This window comes from Neoarius graeffei, chromosome 2 (genome assembly GCF_027579695.1).
Source record: "Neoarius graeffei isolate fNeoGra1 chromosome 2, fNeoGra1.pri, whole genome shotgun sequence".
Taxonomy (NCBI): Eukaryota; Metazoa; Chordata; class Actinopteri; order Siluriformes; family Ariidae; genus Neoarius; species Neoarius graeffei.
The window spans coordinates 118,679,261-118,703,025 of NC_083570.1; the positions used below are offsets into that span (position 1 = coordinate 118,679,261).

The 23,765-nt window shown below is 40.3% G+C and overlaps 2 protein-coding genes across 3 annotated transcripts in view; both read right to left on the bottom strand.

Moving 5' to 3' along the window:
• Positions 1-17,322, bottom strand: part of LOC132882170 (uncharacterized) — a 30,072-nt gene extending 12,750 nt beyond the window's left edge. For both annotated transcript variants that reach the window (XM_060915447.1, XM_060915448.1), the window contains exons 1-2: positions 17,245-17,322; positions 2,979-3,200 (exon numbers count right to left, since the gene is read on the bottom strand). In XM_060915447.1, the coding sequence (XP_060771430.1) occupies positions 2,979-3,200; positions 17,245-17,314 (292 nt within the window). In that variant the 5' untranslated portion in view covers positions 17,315-17,322. The remainder of the gene's footprint in view (positions 1-2,978; positions 3,201-17,244) is intronic.
• A 5,655-nt stretch (positions 17,323-22,977) lies between these two features.
• LOC132870783 (uncharacterized) overlaps positions 22,978-23,765 on the bottom strand; it is a 74,356-nt gene continuing 73,568 nt past the window's right edge. Inside the window, exon 10 of the mRNA XM_060904645.1 lies at positions 22,978-23,075. Coding sequence (XP_060760628.1) covers positions 22,978-23,075 — 98 coding nt within the window. The remainder of the gene's footprint in view (positions 23,076-23,765) is intronic.

The following is a 23,765-nucleotide window of genomic DNA, read 5'->3' on the forward strand; positions in this document are numbered from 1 at the left end:
CTTTCAGGATCTGGTGTGACCCTCTTTTGCAGCAATAACTGCTACTAAACGTTTGCGGTAACTGTTGATCAGTCCTGCACACCGGCTTGGAGGAATTTTAGCCCATTCCTCCGTACAGAACAGCTTCAACTCTGGGATGTTGGTGGGTTTCCTTACACAAGCTGCTCGCTTCAGGTCCTTCCACAACATTTTGATTGGATTAAGGTCAGGACTTTGACATGGCCATTCCAAAACATTAACTTTATTCTTCTTTAACCATTCTTTGGTAGAAGGACTTGCGTGCTTAGGCTCATTGTCTTGCTGCATGACCCACCTTCTCTTGAGATTCAGTTCATGGACAGATGTCCTGACCTTTTCCTTTAGAATTCGCTGGTATAATTCAGAATTCATTATTCCATCAATGATGGCAAGCCGTCCTGGCCCAGATGCAGCAAAACAGGCCCAAACCATGATACTACCACCATGTTTCACAGATGGGATAAGGTTCTTATGCTGGAATGCAGTGTTTTCCTTTCTCTAAACGTAACGCTTCTCATTTAAACCAAAATGTTCTATTTTGGTCTCATTCATCCACAGAACATTTTTCCAGTAGCCTTCTGGCTTGTCCACGTGATCTTTAGCAAACTGCAGACGAGCAGCAATGTTCTTTTTGGAGATCAGTGGCTTTCTCCTTGCAACTCTGCCATGCACACCATTGCTGTTCAGTGTTCACCTGATGGTGGACTCATGAACATTAACATTAGCCAATGTGAGAGAGGCCTTCAGTTGCTTAGAAGTTGCCCTGGGGTCCTTTGTGACCTCGCCAACTATTACACACCATGGTCTTGGACTGATCTTTGTTGGTCGACCACTCCTGGGGAGGGTAACAATGGTTTTGAATTTCCTCCATTTGTACACAATCTGTCTGACTGTGGATTGGTGGAGTCCAAACTCTTTAGAGATGGTTTTGTAACCTTTTCCAGCCTGATGAGCATCAACAATGCTTTTTCTGAGGTCCTCAGAAATCTCCTTTATTCATGCCATAACATACTTCCACAAACATGTGTTGTGAAGCTCAGACTTTGATAGATCCCTGTTCTTTAAATAAAGCAGGGTGCCCACTCACACCTGATTGTCATCCCATTGATTGAAAACACCTGATTCTAATTTCACCTTTAAATTAACTGCTAATCCTAGAGGTTCACATACTTTTGCCACTCACAGATATGCAATATTGGATCATTTTCTTCAATAAATAAATGACCAAGTATAACAATTTTGTCTCAATTCTTTAACTGGGTTCTCTTTATCTACTTTTAGGACTTGTGTGATAATGTGATGATGTTTTAGGTCATATTTATGCAGAAATATAGACAATTCTAAAGGGTTCACAAACTTTCAAGCACCACTGTACAACCTATTTTCAGACCTTGGGTCTGAAAATATTAAAAATATTTTTAATACAAAAATATTAAACTTGGTCATTTATTTATTGAGGAAAATGATCCAATATTACATATCTGTGAGTGGCAAAAGTATATGAACCTCTAAGATTAGCAGTTAATTTGAAGGTGAAATTAGAGTCAGGTGTTTTCAATCAATGGGATGACAATCAGGTGTGAGTGGGCACCCTGTTTTATTTAAAGAACAGGGATCTATCAAAGTCTGTTCTTCACAACACGTTTGTGGAAGTGCATCATGGCATGAACAAAGGAGATTTCTGAGGACCTCAGAAAAAGTGTTGTTGATGCTCATCAGGCTGGAAAAGATTACAAAACCATCTCTAAAGAGTTTGGACTCCACCAATCCACAGTCAGACAGATTGTGTATAAATGGAGGAAATTCAAGACCATTGTTACCCTCCCCAGGAGTGGTCAACCAACAAAGATCACTCCAAGACCAAGGCGTGTAATAGTCGGTGAGGTCACAAAAGGACCCCAGGGTAACTTCTAAGCAACTGGAGGCCTCTCTCACATTGGCTAATGTTAATGTTCATGAGTCCACCATCAGGAGAACACTGAACAACAATGGTGTGCATGGCAGGGTTGCGAGAAGAAAGCCACTGCTCTCCAAAAAGAACATTGCTGCTCATCTGCAGTTTGCTAAAGATCACGCGGACAAGCCAGAAGGCTAGCTTGTCTTTCCTCAGCAGATCATTCAGTGTCTCACACTGTTCTTCAAAATCCCTCTATTGATGAGAATATCCAGATATTTATCGTTAAAGCCAGACTTCAGGTTCTACCAACTTGGGTCAATCTTTCCATCTGGTTCCCTGACACTTACCCTCCATTTTGTATTCATCATGGACAAGACCACATGATAGAATCTATGTCTCATATACTAAATGGTTGTAATCTTTATAAAAGACTGTATATTTCCAGACATGACAGGATTGTGGACATTATATCAAAAAATACCATCTCTTTTTTTGCATCCAGTTTCAATTTATAAAAATTGCTTGGTTAAATCACAGATGTTCTCCTTGTCTAGTGCAGATATGTTTATAAATGTTAGCAGACCAGATATTGTCATTATCGATGAGAGTAAGATGGATGTGTTGATTCTGGAAGTAGGCTGTTTCGATTCAGATTTAGAAGAAACTTATTTAAGGAAGCTTATGAAATACCAACCCCTTGTACAGCAAATTTCTGATTTTGGGCACAAATGTCAACTTTTTGTATTGATATTTGGCAGTCTGGGTTATGTGCATCGGCTGGTCATTAGGGGTCTCAGAATAGTTGGATTTTCAAAGGCGAGAGCAAAACAGCTGACTGAGTATTGTTCAGTCTCATCCAAAATTGGAAGTCATCACATTTGGAGGAGAAGATGCTGTGTTAAACCATAAGATTTGAAATGCTGCTGTTAAAGTGTAACTGATGAAATCACATATCAAGAACATGTGTGAGCGGATAGTGCATCTGTTACATTTGTGTCCTTATATATATATGTTTATTGTAAATTGTGAACTCAAATAAAGAAGTAAACTGTGTGTGTTGTACCTGTGAGTACAGTGACGTGTACCATGAGTCGGTTGTTGCAATAGTACAGGCCCGAGTCGCTCATCTCCACGTCACTGATGTACAGCATCCCATTTGAAAAGTGTTTCTGTTTCGTGCTGTTCACATGCATCAGACTCGTACCTTCATGTCTCCACTCGCCGTCTGATTGGCCGTCACACGACAGTAACAGGAAATGGTCTTTGGGCACAAACACTCTCTGCACTGACATCAGACCACACACACAGTCATTTATTATTTTTACATACAGCTGAATTTAAAACTGAGTCCAGTGTTACAGTGAAAACAACACACACACACACACACACACACACACACACACATCACGAGTCCCGGAAACACTGAGCTCACACTCATCATTATTACATCATTACGTGATTATATCATGATTACATAGTGAGTTCGGATCCCCCTGTTCTCATCTACTCCACTTTTATTCTTTGCACATCTGGAATACAGTCACATTAACACATTAATAACCTTCACCTTTCAGACTCTGCCACTGAGAAAAAAAAATAGTTTTATTGCAAATTTTACATTACTTTTTTCATGACTTTATTTTTATTAATGTATTTTCATTCTATTCTTTAAATTCTATTGATATATTTAAATATAGTACATTCTAAAGTAATATTTTGAATATTTTTTTTTCTCTGCCACTGTTTTTGTTCCTTTTTATTATCTACTTATTTTATGATTTCATTATTGATAGCCTTTATTTTTCTTTTTCTATTTTTTTCTTTCACAGAATCACTGTAAAGGTTTGAACTGCATTTTAAACAGTAAATGAAATTATTATTATTATTATTAATAATAATAATAATAATAATAATAATAGGGCGGCACGGTGGTGTAGTGGTTAGCACTGTTGCCTCACAGCAAGAAGGTCCTGGGTTCGAGCCTAGCGGCCGATGAGGGCCTTTCTGTGTGGAGTTTACATGTTCTCCCTGTGGGTTTCCTCTGGGTGCTCCGTTTTCCCCCGCAGTCCAAAGGCATGCAGGTTAGGCTAATTGGTGGCTCTAAATTGACCGTAGGTGTGAATGTGAGTGTGAATGGTTGTCTGTGTCTGTGTGTGTCAGCCCTGTGATGATCCAGGGTGTCCAGGGTGTACCCCGCCTTTCGCCCATAGTCAGCTGGGATAGGCTCCAGCTTGCCTGTGACCCTGTAGGACAGGATAAGCAGCTACAGATGATGGACGGATGGATAATAATAATAATAATAATAATAATAATAATGTGATATTATTATTAGCACCCTGGTATAATGATGACACTCGCACATTAAAACAGACCACTCGAAAATTGGAACGTAAATGGCGTCAAACAAAATTGGTAGTGTTCAAATTAGCTTGGAAGGAGAGCTTCCTGAAGTATAGAAAAGCTCTTAGTGCTGCGAGATCAACATATTTCTCCTCCCTAATAGAAGATAACAAAAATAATCCTAGATTCCTATTTAATACTGTAGCAAAATTAACCAGGAATAAGTCCACTATCAACACATGCACACCTGCAGTATGTAGTAGCAACGACTTCATGAATTTTTTTAATGACAAAATTGAGAATATCCGACAAAAAATTCAAACTACTAATTTAAGGTTAGACAATGAAAGTGACCTTGTAGTTAACAATATAACTGTATCAGGTCATCAGTTAGAATGTTTTACTCCCCTAAAAGAAACTGAATTACTTTCATTAATCTCTACATCAAAAGCCTCAACTTGCGTACTAGATCCCTTACCGACACATCTATTCAAACAGATAATGCCTGGAGTAATTGAACCGCTTCTAAAAATAATAAATTCTTCTCTTATGATTGGCTATGTACCCAAATCCTTTAAACTAGCAGTTATCAAACCCCTGATTAAAAAACCTGACCTTGATCCCTGTCAGCTGTCCAATTATCGGCCAATATCAAACCTCCCCTATATCTCCAAGATCCTTGAAAAAGCTGTGGCACAGCAGTTATGCTCATATTTACATAGGAATAACATCCATGAAATGTATCAGTCAGGATTTAGACCTCATCATAGCACAGAGACAGCACTGGTTAAAGTAGTAAACGACCTACTGTTGGCGTCTGATCAGGGCTGTGTCTTGCTACTTGTGTTGCTTGACCTTAGTGCAGCATTTGATACCATTGATCATTCCATTCTTCTGGATAGACTAGAAAATGTTGTGGGAGTTAAGGGAATGGCCCTCTCCTGGCTCAGGTCTTATCTAACTGATCGTTATCAGTATGTTGATATAAATGGTGATATTTCTAGACGTACCGAGGTAAAGTTTGGTGTTCCACAAGGTTCTGTCTTGGGTCCACTGCTTTTTTCTCTATATATGTTACCTCTGGGCGATATTATTCGTAAACATTGTATTAGTTTCCACTGTTATGCTGATGACACACAGTTGTATGTCTCTGCAAAACCTGATGAGAGACACCAGCTTAATAAAATTGAGGAATGTGTTAAGGACATTAGACACTGGATGCTTATAAATTTCCTTCTGCTTAACTCTGACAAGACTGAAGTACTTGTGCTAGGACCACATACAGCTAGAAGTAAGTTTTCTGATTACACAGTAACTCTGGATGGCCTTTCTGTTTCTTCACGTGCAGCAGTAAAAGACCTCGGAGTGATTATTGACCCCAGTCTTTCATTCGAAACTCACATTGATAACATCACCCGGATAGCTTTCTTTCATCTCAGAAATATTGCAAAGATAAGAAATTTAATGTCATTGCATGATGCAGAAAAACTAGTCCATGCTTTCGTTACCTCCAGGTTGGATTATTGTAATGCCTTACTGTCTGGATGTTCCAATAAGTGCATAAACAAGCTCCAGTTAGTTCAAAATGCTGCAGCAAGAGTCCTTACTAGAACTAGAAAATATGACCACATCACGCCTGTCTTATCCACACTGCATTGGCTCCCAATCAAATTTCGTATTGATTATAAAATACTACTATTGACCTTTAAAGCACTAAATGGTCTCGCACCACAGTACCTGAGTGAACTTCTGCTCCTCTATGACCCGCCACGCCTACTTAGATCAAAAGGTGCAGGCTATCTGCTGGTACCTCGTATAGTGAAGGCTACATCAGGGGGCAGAGCCTTTTCTTACAAAGCCCCACTGTTATGGAACAGCCTTCCAAGTAATGTTCGGGAATCAGACACAGTCTCAGCATTTAAGTCTAGGCTGAAAACATATCTGTTTAGTCAAGCCTTTTGTTAATGGTGTTTATGAGGTAAAGGAGTAGATCTGGAGGGTCCTCAGACATAGAGTGTTTTGGTAAACTGGGATGTATGGATGCTGTCAGTCCCCACTCGCTTGCTCACTCGAGTTTGTTGACGGTGTAGTGGCTGGCTGCTTTATGTCCCGGGGCTCCCTCATGCCTGTGTTACCTTCTGGCTCTCTCCTTTTAGTTATGCTGTCATAGTTAGTTGCCGGAGTCCCTGCTTGTACTCGGTGCAATATGTATACTGTTCCTACTTATTCAGGTGACATTGGGCATACCTAACCACCTGTGTTTTCTTTCTCTCCCCCCCACCCCAAATCTGTCCCTCTGAGTTACATGGAGTCAACAGGAAATCTTTTGGTGGAGACGGTGGGGACCTCGACTGGCTATCGTAGCCTGCAGGGAATCGGCCGTCAGACATTCTGTCGCATGTCCCAGACCCGGTGAAATGTAACTGAATTGTCTTGGCCAGGCCTAAGGGTCCCATCTGCATCTCATCATTGCTGAGGAGTGTGCTCCCATCACCCAATCAAGCATCCAGCCAGAGCAGGTCATGATATATTTTTTACCATATTAACATGCCATTGTGTGTTATGCCTGATGTAAAGACTCTCGTCTCTGCGAGCCTACCACACAGATTTAATACTTGTCATTTTTAGGGCATACCTAACAATGTGTTTTCTTTCTCTTTCTCTCCCCCCCCCCATCTGTCCCTCTGGGTTGCATGTTGATCCTGGGGTTGAGGTGCTGGCCTCTTCTGCCCCTCGGACCTGCTTGGTCCGTCCTGGTGCCCTGTGTCTGGTCGGAGTTTTATCGCCCCGCTCCTGTGAAGGACGGCCCCATGAGGACAGTTGAGGGTTATATCTGTTAAAACTGTTAATATTATAGTCAGGCTGTCTGTTGTTGCCCAAATGAGGATGGGTTCCCTATTGAGTCTGGTTCCTCTCGAGGTTTCTTCCTCATGTCGTCTGAGGGAGTTTTTCCTTGCCACCGTCGCCACAGGCTTGCTCATTGGGGATAGATTAGGGATAAAATTAGCTCATGTTTTAAGTCGTTCAAATTCTGTAAAGCTGCTTTGCGACAATGTTTATTGTTAAAAGCGCTGTACAAATAAACTTGATTTGATATTATTGAGCCTATAAATACGGAAATTCCAAATTCAAAGTCAGAAATCGTCTTACATATACACTGATCAGCTGTAACACTAAACTCACTGACAGGTGAAGTGAGTAACATTGATTATCTCATTACAGTGACACCTGTCAGTGGGTGGGGTTTATTAGGCAGCAAGAGAACATTCAGTTCTTCAAGTTGATGTGTTGGAAGCAGGAAAAATGGGCTTCTTCTTCTTCTGGTTCTTCCGGTTCTTCTTTTTCTTCCAATACAGTTCACACCACCTTATGGCATATTCTCGAACTGATAATATGGTTCAGATCTGCATGCCAAATCGGACCCAGCTGTGTTATGCACAACGGCCCAGGCCCAGTCCTCATCATTTGGGCCCGATATGGCAACTGGATGTGAACCGGATGCAGGCCAGATCACAGCCTAATGGACACACATGGGAACAAGGTTCAAACCAGATCAGAAATGGGTCTGTTCCAGACCTGTACCAGATCCAAGACAGTTCTGGTGCAGATGAGGTTCCCAGAAGTAGGAAAATTGGAGGGTGGGGATTTCATCTTCCTTTGATCTCTTTTTTCTTCTGAATATCTGTCAGTCTTCAGTGTTGTGCCTTGGAAATGGAATTGAAGGTTAGGTTAGACACTTTTGCAACTTTCTGGACCTCCAGGATTAGTGATCAAGCTTAAAATTTGAACACCAGAGGATCTTTTACTTTAGATGATGGGGAGTATGATTAGTGTATACACCGATCAGCCATGAAATTAAACTCACTGACAGGTGAAGACTTGAATTACATTGATTATCTCATTACAGTGGCACCTGTCAAGGGCTGGGATATATTAGGCAGCAAGAGAACAGTCAGTTCTTCAAGTTGATGTGTTGGAAGCAAGAAAAATGGGCAAACATAAGGATCTGAGTGACTTTGACAAATTGTGATGGCGAGATGACTGGGCCTGAGCATCTCCAAAATAGCCAATCTTGTGGGGTGTTCCCAGTATGCAGTGGTTAGTACTGAACAAAAGTAGTTCAAAGAAGGACAACCGGTGAACTGGCAATGGGGTCATGGGCTCCAAAGGCTTACTGATGCACAAGGGGAGTGAAGGCTAGCCTGTCTGGTCCAATCCCACATGCTGGTTATGTAAGAAAGGTGTCAGAACACACAGTGCATCACAGCTTGCTTCATCTGGAGCTGTGTAGCTGCAGATCAGTCAGTGGGACCATGCTGACCCCTGACTACTGCCAAAAGACCTACAGTGGGCATCAGAACTGGATCATGGAGCAATGGAAGAAGGTGGCCTGGTCTGATGAATCAAGTTTTCTTTTACATCATGTGGATGGCTGTGTGTGTATGTGCATCACTTACCTGAGGAAGAGATGCATTATGTGAAGAAGGTGAGCCGGTGGAGGCAGTGTGATGCTCTGGGCAACATTCTGCTGAGAAACCTTGGGTCCTGGTGTTCATTCGGATGTTACTTTGACTGTACCACCTACCTGAACACTGTTACAGACCAATGTCACCCCTTCATGGTAACGGGATTCCATAATCTCAATGGCCTCTTTCAGCAGGATGATGTTCTCTGCCACAGGAACATGGCAAAGAGTTCATGGTGTTGCCTCCAAACTCACCAGAACTCAATCCAACCAAGCGTGTGTGAGATGTTCTGGACAAACATGTCTGATCCATGGAGGCCCCACTTCACAACTTAAAGGATCTTCTGCTCACATCTTGGTACCAGATCCCACAGCACATCTTCAGAGATCCTGTGAAGTCCAGGCCTCGAGGGTCAGAGCTGTTTTGATGGCACAAGGAGGACCTTTGCAATATTCGGCAGGTGGTTTTAATGTTATGGCTGATTCGTGTATATTTGACTTAATTCTTGAAATAAATGTTAAAAATGAGCAAGAAGTCATTTTTTATTCAGCAGGTTCATTCATAAAGAAGGAACAAGTGAAGTCAGAGAGGAAACAGTTCTGCACCTCAGCATCATCTTCTCCTTTTCCCAGTTTAAACGCTCACACGGTCACACCACACCACAGCGCTGCTGAATACTGGACTCCGATTGGTCAGAAGAGAAGGTGTTGATTAAGTCTGTAGAACAGCAGTTCTGACAGTAATGTGCTTGTTCTGATACATTATCATTTCTATGGTAACAGCTCATTCACTGGGACTCATACAGTGGACGCTTCACATGAACAGATTAAAAATGTGTGTAACGGTCGATATGGTGAAGTTTCCTGTGAGGAGGAATGTGTTTAGTTTCTGTAACACTTCTGGAAGGAGTCTCCAGTGTCAGCGCTGTGTACCAGTCAGAGGGAAAGCTGGAACTGTAAGATTTCTGAAGTAAGAAAAGGAATGCGTTTAAACTAAAATGAATGAACGTGCACGTATACAGTCAGGTCCATAAGTATTTGGACAGTGACACTTGTCTTTTTTTGGTCATTTTGCTTCTGTGCTCCACCACACTGAACTGAAAATAAAGCCATCAAAATGTGATTGAAGTGTTGACGTTTAGCTTTAATTCAAAGTATTTAACACAAATATCACATTAAAGCGAGACGGCCTTTTGATTTCATAAAATCAGTGAAATTTAGTTCCCTCTGAAATGTGGTCATTGTGATATGTTTATTTCTGTAATATCTCACAAAATATCAGGCCATTCTGTGGCTGGGAAGTTATTTAATTTGAGGGGATTAAAGCAAATAATGTGCATGAAATCGCTCGCTTCGCGCAGTCAAGCAGACAGAGGAAGTCTGTGTGCGCATGCGCAGGTTTACCTTCTTCTTCTTTTGGGTTTTACGGCAGCTGGCATCCACAGTGTTGCATTACTGCCATCTACAGGTTTCCCTTTGAGCGTGCACTGACAGTTCCATCATTCTGTCACTAAATGAACAGCTGATCACACCGAGGTGCTCGCTGAGCGCCCATATTTATTAGTTTGGTCCTGCGTTTCCTTTCCTTCATATATAACATAACGTCTTTTCTTCTCGCTTTCCGTTACTGTCGTCGCTCTTTCACGTTTCATTCGCACACTCACGTCCTTCATTTTTCTCTCCTGTTTCAAATTTGTATCCCACAATGCCTTGCGTGAACACGGAAAACCCACTATGCGATGCATGACGTAGTATCTTGAATTGGGCCACGGTGAAGCAGGAAAAAATAGCAGAGAATTTAGGGCCATGTAGCCTTAAATTCATTAATTGTTCTATTAAAAAAAACTAATAAAATTGGAAGTCTGTGATTCGAATTCAGTAGCTTTTGGTCACTAAACAAAAATAACTGGGTGTCGGGAAAATTCTTGTTATGACCTACATTTGAAAAATCTGAAAGGCAGTACAGCTTTAACTGTTAAGGAATTACACATTTTTGACATCGTCCCTCCATTGTCAAGGCTCAAACGTAATTAGACAGTAGACAGTTTAAGAAAAAAATTGTGTTATCAAATCACCAAATACTTATGGACCCGACTGCAGATACACAGACACACAGCCATGACAAAGTATAAATAGACACTGTGTTGTGTTTCCTGTGTGATTTATGATTTCCCTTTATCACAAGGAACACACACACACACATTCAGTAACTATATAAATTACTGTTTCTCCTTTTCAGAAATAACATTTAACAGCTCATGAGCTGGTGATACACATCCACTTACGTTTACTGATGTTTGTGATGATGAATGTGTGAATGTGAAAGAAAAAAAAAATCACAAATAGTACCTGTGTGTTCACTTCACTCCTTTATGATCAGCAACTAATAATGAGTTCTGGGGCCCAAGCAGGAACATAATAATAATAATAATAATAATAATAATAATAATAATAATAATAATAATAATTATTATTATTATTATTATTATTATTATTATCTCGCCTGGGACAGAGTCCACCAGGGGGCGAGGTACTGTTTTCAGTCGGGTTTCTTTATTTTTTTCTTAACAATATTATGGGAAAATGGCTGGATCAATCTTTTTGAAACTTTCAGAATAGATGGGCATCAGTCTCAAATAGAACCTCCAACATTTTGAGGGTCATCCAGTCAAGGTCACCAAAAAGGTCAAAATCATTTTTGTTGTGTCTACTGCCTCATATAGAGGCGCGAGCCACTACATCATTGTGCTGTAAGAATGTAAGAGTGTAATAGTCGTGCACTGCACATGCGCATACACGTGTTCCTATTAAAGTGGTGAGTGTATGCAATTTGGTTCACTGTTCGAAATAAATGGACTAAAGAAATCGCTTTCAGACATGTTTATGCTTATTACAGAGGGAAAGTGCGTTCCACTGAGCTCTAGTGCCGGGCCATTTCTGGGAAATAAGAGTTTGGGTTGTGGCGACAGCGTGTGTATGTCAGCCTCGGTTCAGGGTTTCAGTTTTGAAAACTGTAAGCGGTAAGAGTTATTATTCATCTCATCTCATTATCTCTAGCCACTTTATCCTTCTACAGGGTCGCAGGCAAGCTGGAGCCTATCCCAGCTGACTACAGGCGAAAGGCGGGGTACACCCTGGACAAGTCGCCAGGTCATCACAGGGCTGACACATAGACACAGACAACCATTCACACTCACATTCACGGTCAAGTTAGAGTCACTAGTTAACCTAACCTGCATGTCTTTGGACTGTGGGGGAAACCGGAGCACCCGGAGGAAACCCACGCGGACACGGGGAGAACATGCAAACTCCGCACAGAAAGGCCCTAGCCGGCCACGGGGCTCGAACCCGGACCTTCTTGCTGTGAGGTGATAGCGCTAACCACTACACCACCGTGCCGCCCGGAGTTATTATTATTATTAAATTGTCTTGTTTCTAAACATTAACTAAGCAGTTTATTTCAGTGGCTCAATTTGTATTCATTGTCTAGTTCTCTATAATAAAGTGCAAAAATACATTCCAAACAATGTTTTTTTTTAATAATCAGCATACATTGTCTTATTTTTCTTGTTTTGTTTTTTTCATTGTTCCTTCCCACATTTTCATGCGCAAGTTTATTTCTCCATTAAAAAAAACACCTTTGAAATAGGATGGTATTCAGTTTGGGAAAGAAGGTATTGTAAGCAGATTGTCACAGGACAGACGAGTCTGAAATGTTATCTGTCCATCCAAATTTCAGCCTGTCCAAATGATGGGCCAAAGGCCTGGAACAATGTGGCCAGGGGTCCTGGGCCCACCTTAGGGCTCTGGAAGCTGAAGAGCTTTAGATGCCTGGAAATGGCTTCTCAGCTATTTCCAGGTCCATTTTTGTGATCTTCAAAGGCCAAATTACACTCAATATTCACTGCTAATTACACTAGAAATTGAATACAATTTACAAGAAAATGTCAGAAGATCCAAGAAAAAACATCCTTAAAATTCTACCCAAGAAAACAGTAGCACATACAGGTCAGTTCTATGTCTAGAAAAAAGTCTGAGGGACCAAGGATTTTCCAAGTGGTTACAACTTACTGGGACTTATATATGGGTACTATAATAACATTTATGAAACATTCTGTCAACAATGACTATTTTATACTCTGTTTATAATAAGTCTATAAGAAATTTAGTACAACCCCGATTCCAAAAAAGTTGGGACAAAGTACAAATTGTAAATAAAAACGGAATGCAATGATGTGGAAGTTTCAAAATTCTATATTTTATTCAGAATAGAATATAGATGACATATCAAATGTTTAAACTGAGAAAATGTATCATTTAAAGAGAAAAATTAGGTGATTTTAAATTTCATGACAACACCACATCTCAAAAAAGTTGGGACAAGGCCATGTTTACCACTGTGAGACATCCCCTTTTCTCTTTACAACAGTCTGTAAACGTCTGGGGACTGAGGAGACAAGTTGCTCAAGTTTAGGGATAGGAATGTTAACCCATTCTTGTCTAATGTAGGATTCTAGTTGCTCAACTGTCTTACAGTGGTGCTTGAAAGTTTGTGAACCCTTTAGAATTTTCTATATTTCTGCATAAATATGATCAAAAACATCATCAGATTTTCACACAAGTCCTAAAAGTAGATAAAGAGAACCCAGTTAAACAGATGAGACAAAAATATTATATGTGGTCATTTATTTATTGAGAAAAATGATCCAATATTACATATCTGTGAGTGGCAAAAGTATGTGAACCTTTGCTTTCAGTGTCTGGTGTGACCCCCTTGTGCAGCAATAACTGCAACTCAACGTTCCCGGTAACTGTCGATCAGTCCTGCACACTGGCTTGGAGGAATTTTAGCCCATTCCTCCATACAGAACAGCTTCAACTCTGGGATGTTGGTGGGTTTCCTCACATGAACTACTCGCTTCAGGTCCTTCCACAACATTTCGATTGGATTAGGGTCAGGACTTTGACTTGGCCATTCCAAAACATTAACTTTATTCTTCTTTAACCATTCTTTGGTAGAATGACTTGTGTGCTTAGGGTCATTGTCTTGCTGCATGACTCATCTTCTCTTGAGATTCAGTTCATGGACAGATGAACTTTCCTTTAGAATTCGCTGGTATAATTCAGAATTTATTGTTCCATCAATGATGGCAAGCCGTCCTGGCCCAGATGCAGCAAAACAGGCCCAAACCATGATACTACCACCACCATGTTTCACAGATGGGATAAGGTTCTTATGTTGGAATGCAGTGTTTTCCTTTCTCCAAATATAATGCTTCTCATTTAAACAAAAATTTCTATTTTGATCTCATCCATCCACAAAAAATTTTTCTAATAGCCTTCTGGCTTGTCCACATGATCTTTAGCAAACTGCAGATGAGCAGCAATGTTCTTTTGGAGAGCAGTGGCTTTCTCCTTGCAACCCTGCCATGCACACCATTGTTGTTCAGTGTTCTCCTGATGATGGACTCATGAACATTAACCTTAGCCAATGTGAGAGAGGCCTTCAGTTGCTTAGAAGTTACCCTGGGGTCCTTTGTGACCTCGCCGACTATTACACACCTTGCTCTTGGAGTGATCTTTGTTGGTTGACCACTCCTGGGGAGGGTAACAGTGGTCTTTAATCTCCTCCATTTGTACACAATCTGTCTGACTGTGGATTGGTGGAGTCCAAACTCTTTAGAGATGGTTTTGTAACCTTTTCCAGCCTGATGAGCATCAACAATGCTTTTTCTGAGGTCCTCAGAAATCTCCTTTGTTCATGCCATGATACACTTCCACAAACATGTGCTGTGAAGATCAGACTTTGATAGATCCCTGTTCTTTAAATAAAACAGGGTGCCCACTCACACCTGATTGTCATCCCATTGATTGAAAACACCTGACTCTAATTTCACCTTCAAATTAACTGCTAATCCTAGAGGTTCACATACTTTTGCCACTCACAGATATGTAATATTGGATCCTTTTCCTCAATAAATAAATGACCAAGTATAATATTTTTGTCTCATTTGTTTAAATGGGTTCTCTTTATCTACTTTTAGGACTTGTGTGAAAATCTGATGATGTTTTGGGTCATATTTATGTAGAAATATAGAAAATTCTAAAGGGTTCACAAACTTTCAAGCACCACTGTAGGTCTTTTTTGTCGTATCTTCCGTTTTATGATGCGCCAAATGTTTTCTATGGGTGAAAGATCTGGACTGCAGGCTGGCCAGTTCAGTACCCGGACCCTTCTTCTACGCAGCCATGATGCTGTAATTGATGCAGTATGTGGTTTGGCATTGTCATGTTGGAAAATGCAAGGTCTTCCCTGAAAGAGACGTCGTCTGGATGGGAACATATGCTGCTCTAGAACCTGGAGATACCTTTCAGCATTGATGGTGTCTTTCCAGATGTGTAAGCTGCCCATGCCACACGCACTAATGCAACCCCATACCATCAGAGATGCAGGCTTCTGAACTAAGCGCTGATAACAACTTGGGTCGTCCTTCTCCTCTTTAGTCCGAATGACACGGCGTCCCTGATTTCCATAAAGAACTTCAAATTTTGATTCGTCTGACCACAGAACAGTTTTCCACTTTGCCACAGTCCATTTTAAATGAGCCTTGGCCCAGAGAAGACGTCTGCGCTTCTGGATCGTGTTTAGATACGGCTTCTTCTTTGAACTATAGAGTTTTAGCTGGCAACGGTGGATGGCACGGTGAATTGTGTTCACAGATAATGTTCTCTGGAAATATTCCTGAGCCCATTTTGTGATTTCCAATACAGAAGCATGCCTGTATGTGATGCAGTGCCATCTAAGGGCCTGAAGATCACGGGCACCCAGTATGGTTTTCCGGCCTTGACCCTTACACACAGAGATTCTTCCAGATTCTCTGAATCTTTTGATGATATTATGCACTGTAGATGATGATATGTTCAAACTCTTTGCAATTTTATACTGTCGAACTCCTTTCTGAAATTGCTCCACTATTTGTCGGCGCAGAATTAGGGGGATTGGTGATCCTCTTCCCATCTTTACTCCTGAGAGCCGCTGCCACTCCAAGATGCTCTTTTTATACCCAGTCATGTTAATGACCTATTGCCAATTGACCTAATGAGTTGCAATTTGGTCCTCCAGCTGTTCCTTTTTTGTACTTTTAACTTTTCCAGCCTCTTATTGCCCCAGTCCCAACTTTTTTGAGATGTGTTGCTGTCATGAAATTTCAAATGAGCCAATATTTGGCATGAAAGTTCAAAATGTCTTACTTTCGACATTTGATATGTTGTCTATGTTTTATTGTGAATACAATATCAGTTTTTGAGATTTGTAAATTATTGCATTCCATTTTTATTTACAATTTGTACTTTGTCCCAACTTTTTTGGAATTGGGGTTGTAATTAACAACACAACTATTCTTACAGAATAGCGTTAAAATTTTGAGGACGAGATTCCAAGTAACTATGGAACAAAATAACTTTTAAAATGGCTCAGAACTAGACATGGAAATATCATTTTGCATTCAGACTAAAATCTGCTGGACTAGAACTTAGAAAATAGAAAATAATTCTATTAAACGCTATTAAAATATAAATCTACATATTACAATGCATATGACTGAGTGACATTCTGATTATGAATTTAAAAAAATGCACATAATAACAATAACAACATAAAGATTGATAGGCAGTTTGGCACTTAACCTAATACTGTACTGCAAAGTTTCATGTAAACTCAGCTCTTAATCAACTGACTGGGTCAATCAGAGACTGTCAACCCTAAAACACTAGTTCACCTGCATCAGGCAATAAAAACAACAGCAAATACTGAGTGGATTATTACTGTCCTATTTCATGTGCCACTCAGGGAGAGGGAGGTGCCTGGACATTTTGGCGGGGCTGGGACCTTCGGTGCCCGAGTGATGAATTTTTAAAGGCTGGCTCTAGCCAGGGCTCATGTTAAAGTTTTGCAGGGGCTCTGGGATGAATAGCAGGCTGAATCATGGTCAGATCAGGCTGAGCCTGGCTGGTTTGAAAGGGCTCAGGGAGAAGGATGTACCTGTAAATTTTGGCAGGGCTAGGGCCATCAGTGGCTGAGTTATGAATTTTTTAAAATCAGGCCTGCGGGGGCCCCCGTTTCACAGGCCATGTTACAACATAATGTATTCGCCCAGTGTAACATTTGGAAGAAAATTTGAAGTAGATTAGACCCATATTTTTACAATTTTTCATGGGCCATCCGGTCTGATGCTTTTGAAATACACATGGACAAATGAGAAAATTACCGGTAAATGTCCACCAGTCCGGCCTTATTTCCCACACTGTTATTGATCCTTATTTCAGTTTGTTATACATTTTATTTCACTCTAATCTAATGTTTATTTATTTATACATCAAGATTAAATTATATTTCTATTCTTAAAAAGGAAACCAATAAAAAAAAGACCCTGGATCAGTGTTTATTAACATGTTTTTCACACAGTTTTCTAAAAAATATTCCAAGAAAACTTTTAAAATTTGAAATTAATAATTAATTTCCTACCTGTGACGGCTTCGTTAGTGATGAATAAAGTGAGCGAGACGATCACACAGAGCTGCAGGACGTTACTCATGATGAATATTTCACTAACTGACTCTCGTCTGTCCTTCTTTCCATCACAACTTCCTGCTCAAGCCCATGATGATGTGTTGGCATGTGTGTGTGTGTGTGTGTTTGTTTATTTTGGGAAATGTTGTCTTACAACACTGTCAGTGATGTATGAAGGGTCATGTGAGGCGTCTTTAACTAGGAGATGACAATATTACACTACATTTCCAAACTTTGTAAGAATTTAGATTTATTTTTATCACAAATACAAAACATTAATTCAGTCAGAAGTAATAAATGATATAAAAGGTGTGATATATATATATATATATATATATATATATATATATATATATATATATATATATATATAAAATGTTGATAATAGAAAAATTATACAGGTATTATGTTACAAAATGATTGTATTAAACTAAATACAATAATGAATCCTAAGACCTTATTGAAAGATCTGTGCCTAATTAAATCATAACCTCCTCGCAGAGGAAAGAAGGGATAAAGAGTCCTGATACTCTGTCCCAGAGTACTTTAAAGACAAACAGTGGGAAATACTACTAGAGGGAATACTACTACTACTACTACTACTAATCCTACACCTACTACTACTAATACTAAACCTACTACTATTACAACTACTACTGTCTACTACTACTGCTACTACTAATACTACTCCTACTCCTCCTCCTACTCTTCCGACTACTACTATTCCTACTCCTACTCCTCTTTCTACTACTACTACTTCTACTACTACTAATAATAATAATAATCAAGAAACAAGAGCTATCTCCACTCTGTAGAATGTATGAAGCTGACTTTATGTTAGGACTGTTAATGTTATAGTCATGTTGTCTGTTGTTGCCCAAATGAGGATGGGTTCCCTTTTGAGTCTGGGTCCTCTCAAGGTTTCTTCCTCATGTCGTCTGAGGGAGTTTTTCCTTGCCACCGTCACCACAGGCTTGCTCATTGGGGATAGATTAGGGATAAAATTAGCTCATATTTTAAGTCGTTCAAATTATGTAAAGCTGCTTTGCGACAATGTTGATTGTTAAAAGCGCTATACAAATAAACTTGACTTGACTTGTGGAGTGACAGATGAGACAGTAGGCCACTTATTGTGCGAGGGCAGTAAGTTGACATGGGGAGATATAAGCACCGGCACGACACTGTAGCTGGGATCATGCACTGGTCAGTCACAAAGGAACATGGACCTGACATTGCAGAAAAATGGTATGAACATAAACCAGAACCAGCTATACAAGATAACAGGATAAAGCTCCTGTGGGACTTTACCATCCAAACGGACCATGAAATATAGAATACAGGCCTGCAGAGCTAACATCGTACTGATTGGCAAAAAAGAGAAACACTGCCTGATAATCAATATCGCTGTACCTGGAGACGCTGGCATCACTGACAATGAGACAGAAAAGACTGAAAAGTTCCAGGACCTCAGAAGAGAGGTGGTGCATCTATGGGACATCAAGACCTGTGTGGTACCAGTGGTTGTTGGTTTGTTGGCATGGTTACTAAAAACCTTGCCAAATATTTTGAGAAGATTGGCATCACAATAAAGATAGAACTCCTGAAGAAAGCTGCATTACTTGGTTCTGCAAGAATCCTAAGAAACATGCTCAAGGCCTAAGGTTATTACTTATAGCTTTCTCTCAGTATATGGGCAAATGACTAGCACCTACCTAAGCTGATACCTAATAATAATCATGTTTATTGTTACAAAATGTAACCAAATTACCAGTTTAAAAAATATCTTTGTCAGGTTAGCACCGATAGCAACACAGAATGACACCCACCATCTAAGTCACATGATCACAAGCACCTGAGTGCATAATGAGCACAGATATCAAAGATCTTTGACTAGACCTAAGTGGGCGTTTCACCTGCTGTCACAAATGACATTTTGCTGAAGGTGCTGAGAAGCCAGAGATATATAGTAGGCATCAGTCAATCCCGGGGGATTATGGAGTTGGGCCCTGGGCTTCTGTCTGGGAACAATGTCTGTTGTGGCTGTGGAGTCTGATGCAGGAGTGGCAGTCCCTGCCACAGTGGGGACAGGTGAAAGCTGAGGTACAGGTAGGTCTCTCTGCTGATGGCAGGGTCTTCCTCTGGAGTCATTTCTCCTCAGCTTGCCACATCAGTTCAGTTTTGAACTGCATGAGTTTCTTTTGCACTTCACACTTCCAGGCATCTCTGTCTGCAGCGACTGCCTCCCAGGTATTGACGTTGATGCCAAGTGCCTTGAGGTTGTATTTGCAAGTGTCTCTGAAGTGCAGCTGGGGTCTTCCTGTTGGCCTTTTCCCTGCTGCCAACTCTCCATAGAGGAGGTCCTTGGGGATACGGCCATCCTTCATGTGAGTGACGTGTCCCAATCAATGCATGCGTCTCTGTTTCAGGAAGGTAAACATAGAAGGGACCCCTGCTCTCTCAAGCACTGTGCTGTTGGGTACATGGTCTCTCCATGAGATGCTCAGGATAGGCCTCAGGCAGCGCATATGGAATGCGTTGAGTCTTTTCCTGGTGGGAGTGCAGGGACCACAATTCTCTGCCGTAAAGGAGTGTGATCACCACACGTGCTGTGTAAACCTGGGCTTTCATGTGCTCTGTCAGCTTGCTGTTTGCCCAGACTCGTTTTGTCAGCCTGGACAGGGTGTTGGAGATTGTAGAACCCAGGTACACAAACTTGTGAACTACCTCGAGCTCATAGTCAGTAATGGCTAACAGATATATACAGTGCCTTGAAAAAGTATTCATACCCCTTGAACTTTTTCGCATTTTTCCACCTTACAACCATGAACTTAAAAGTTTTGTATTGAGATTTTATGTGATAGACCAACACAGAGTAGCACATAATTGTGAAGTGAAACAAAAATGATAAATGGTCTTCAAAATTTTAAACAAATAAAAATCTGAAAAATGTGGTGTGCATTAGTATTCAGCCCCCTGTACTCTGATACCTCTAAATACAATCCAGTGCAATCAATTGCCTTCAAAAGTCATCTAATTAGTTAATAGAGTCCTACTGTGTGTAATTTACTCTCAGCATAAATACACTTGTTCTGTGAAGGCCTCAGTGGTTTGTTAGAGAACACTGAAGAACAAACAGCATCATGAAGACCAAAGAACTCACCAGACAGGTCAGGGATAAAGTTCTGGAGAAGTTTAAAGCAGGGTTAGGTTATAAAAAAACATCTCAAGCTCTGAACATCTCAAGAAGCACTGTTCAATCCATCATTCAAAAATGGAAAAAGTATGGCACAACTGCAAACCTACCAAGACATGGCCGTCCACCTAAACTGACAGAGCGAGCAAGGAGAGCACTGGTCAGAGAAGCAGCCAAGAGGCCCATGATCACTCTGGAAGAGTTTCAGAAATCCACAGCTCAGGTGGGAGAATCTGTGCACAGGACAACTATAAGTCGTACACTCAACAAATCTGGCCTTTTTGGAAGAGTGGCAAGAAGAAAGCCATTGGTGAAAGACAGGCATAAGAAGTCCCGTTTGCAGTTTGCCAGAAGCCATGTAGGGGACACAGCAAACATGTGGAAGAAGGTGCTTTGGTCAGATGAGACCAAAGTTGAACTTTTTGGCCTAAATGCAAAGTGCTATGTGTGGCGGAAAACTAACACTGCTCATCACCCTGCACACACCATCCCCACTGTGAAACATGGTGGTGGCAGCATCATGTTATAGGGATGCTTTTCTTCAGCAGGGACAGGGAAGCTGGTCAGAGTTGATGGGAAGATGGATGGAGCTAAATACAGGGCAATCCTGGAAGAAAACCTGTTGGAGGCTGCAAAAGACTTGAGACTGGGAAGGAGATTCACCTTCCAGCAAGACAATGACCCTAAACATACAGCCAGAGCTACAATGGAATGGTTTAGATCAAAGAATATTCATGCGTTAGAATGGCCCAGTCAAAGTCCAGACCTAAATCCCATTGAGCATCTGTGGCAAGACTTGAAAATTGCTGTTCACAGACGCTCTCCATCCAATCTGGCTGAGCTTGAGCTATTTTGCAAAGAAGAATGGGCAAAAATTTCAGTGTCTAGATGTGCAAAGCTGGTAGAGACATACCACAAAAGACTTGCAGCTGTAATTGCAGCAAAAGGTGGCTCTACAAAGTATTGACGCAGGGAGGCTGAATACTAATGCACACCACATTTTTCAGATTTTTATTTGTTTAAAATTTTGAAGACCATTTATCATTTTCGTTTCACTTCACAATTATGTGCTACTCTGTGTTGGTCTATCACATAAAATCTCAATAAAAAACTTTTAAGTTCGTGGTTGTAAGGTGGAAAAACGTGAAAAAGTTCAAGGGGTATGAATACTTTTTCAAGGCACTATATGTCAAACAATGAAGTGGTCATATGTTTGTGACTCTTGCTCCATCCTAATCCTCTCTGATAGCATTTAAGTCACGTTTGTATATCACTCTTTGTCTGGTGTCATTGTGTGTTGTCTTATCCATGCCATGTTCATGTTTATTATATGGCTCATTTGACTACTCAGTTCTGATTGGTCAGTTACAGCATTCTTCGGTCTGTTATTTCTGAATAACAGGCTGCTACGATAGACACAGTTATGATCAGGGACTCTGGCGAACTGCATCCAATCAGATCAATCCGCAGAAAGAATTCTGATCCAGCTTGTTGTTTTAGTGATCAAATTCATGATGTCAGCTTGTTCATGACATCCTGTGGCAAAAACAACAACAACAACAACAACAAAAACATTACTCCATCAGAAAACACCATGGAAGATTTCTCTCATATTAATTTTAATGTTCAGTTTTAATGTGAATTATAACACTAAGTCAGCTAATCTGTTTGGCTACAGAGTTGACGCTGACATGGATGAAGTTCCAACTTTAGAATCTAATGGACTGTTGTTTTTTTTAACAGAAGCAATAAAATAATTTTTAGATCAATATTTTGTGTGAAATTATTGACGCGCTATACTGTACAGTGAGCCAATCATTATTACAAAAATGACCAGCTCACTGTACTTTATCTTGAACATATTTCATGCTTGTGTAGGTTTAGGTTTGTTTTTGCTACGTAGTCGTAATCTTTGTTCACGTATGTTTTGCTTTCAGTAAAATACTCCTCATGTGCATCCTTCTCCCACCAATCCATGACAGTTTTAACTACATGTACCAAAGATGGTCTGTGTGCCCCTGTACAAGTTAATTTCTGCAATAAACCTAGAGAAAAGTGTTAAAACAAATCTAAAAAAAAAAAAGTCTAGAAAAACCCTTAAATGGTGTGTGTACAGTGAGAATACAGCATTATTACATCCTTTATTTAACTATTTCATTTCACTTAAATTACTTTTGTTCTCTTTCTTATTGAATTAAACTGCACTTAAGGGAAGATTAGATAAATTAAAGTAAAACAGTCAGAAAATGTGCTCATACACAGGTTTCAAACCCAACATGGAATATGTGAAATTATACTTTAAAAGGGGGTGGAGCTTAGTATACAGGGCCAATGTGTATAAGTGCGATGATTTTACCAGATTTTCAGGCAACTGTGTCTCTGATGACAAGGAAGTGTCAGTGTGTATTTTTCCTGTATAATTTAAAAAAAAGGTTACAACATTCACAACATGACAGATTCACACACACACACACACACACACATTCTGTATTTAATCATGAAAGTCGATATGGATTGTGTCTGATTTTACCCTGATTGACTATAGCTGGGTCGCCTGCCAGGAGATAAATAGATTCATAGTGATTTTCAGGTGCTGTAAACAAACAAACAAATCCTGTTCATAATCATGGATTCATACACATCTTATCAGCTATTGCCTGATGTACATGGACAAAATCTATTTTCCTGTTTATCATACATATACTTAAAGTGCATATCACGGGTAAATTCAGGAGCAAGATCAATGTAATTCTCCTATTTTATATTAAACTTTGGTCAAATATCTGTCACAATTTGCATTTTGTGCAATTTTTTTACCTTGCGCAATACCAGTAAAATTTAGTTGAAATCAAGCCATTTGAGGCGAATTGGTCCGCCTCTGAAAAAACTTGGCATTTGGATTTCCCGGGAAACATTGATTTTCGTGACGTTGCGTGTGGGACGCCTCCCTCTGAATCCTACGTCAGCGCTGGTTTGTTTATGAGAAAACGACCTGGTGGTTTTCTGCAAATTTCTTCAACGTTATCACGGAATTATTAAAATGGTTAACAGATGTATCGTAGGAGGGTGTAGCAACACCAATCTTGATGGGATTAGTACTCATCGTTTTCCAAAAGACCGGACAATGAGAGAGAAATGGGAGTGCTTGGTCTACACAGGCTGTGCACTGAAACCATGCAAACCTCGCGCAGCCTGCTGGCGCTTCCGCAGGTAATGTCACGAATCTGTCTCCAGACTCCCTTGGGATTTTTCCAGATGCATTTTTTATTTTATTTTTTTTCTG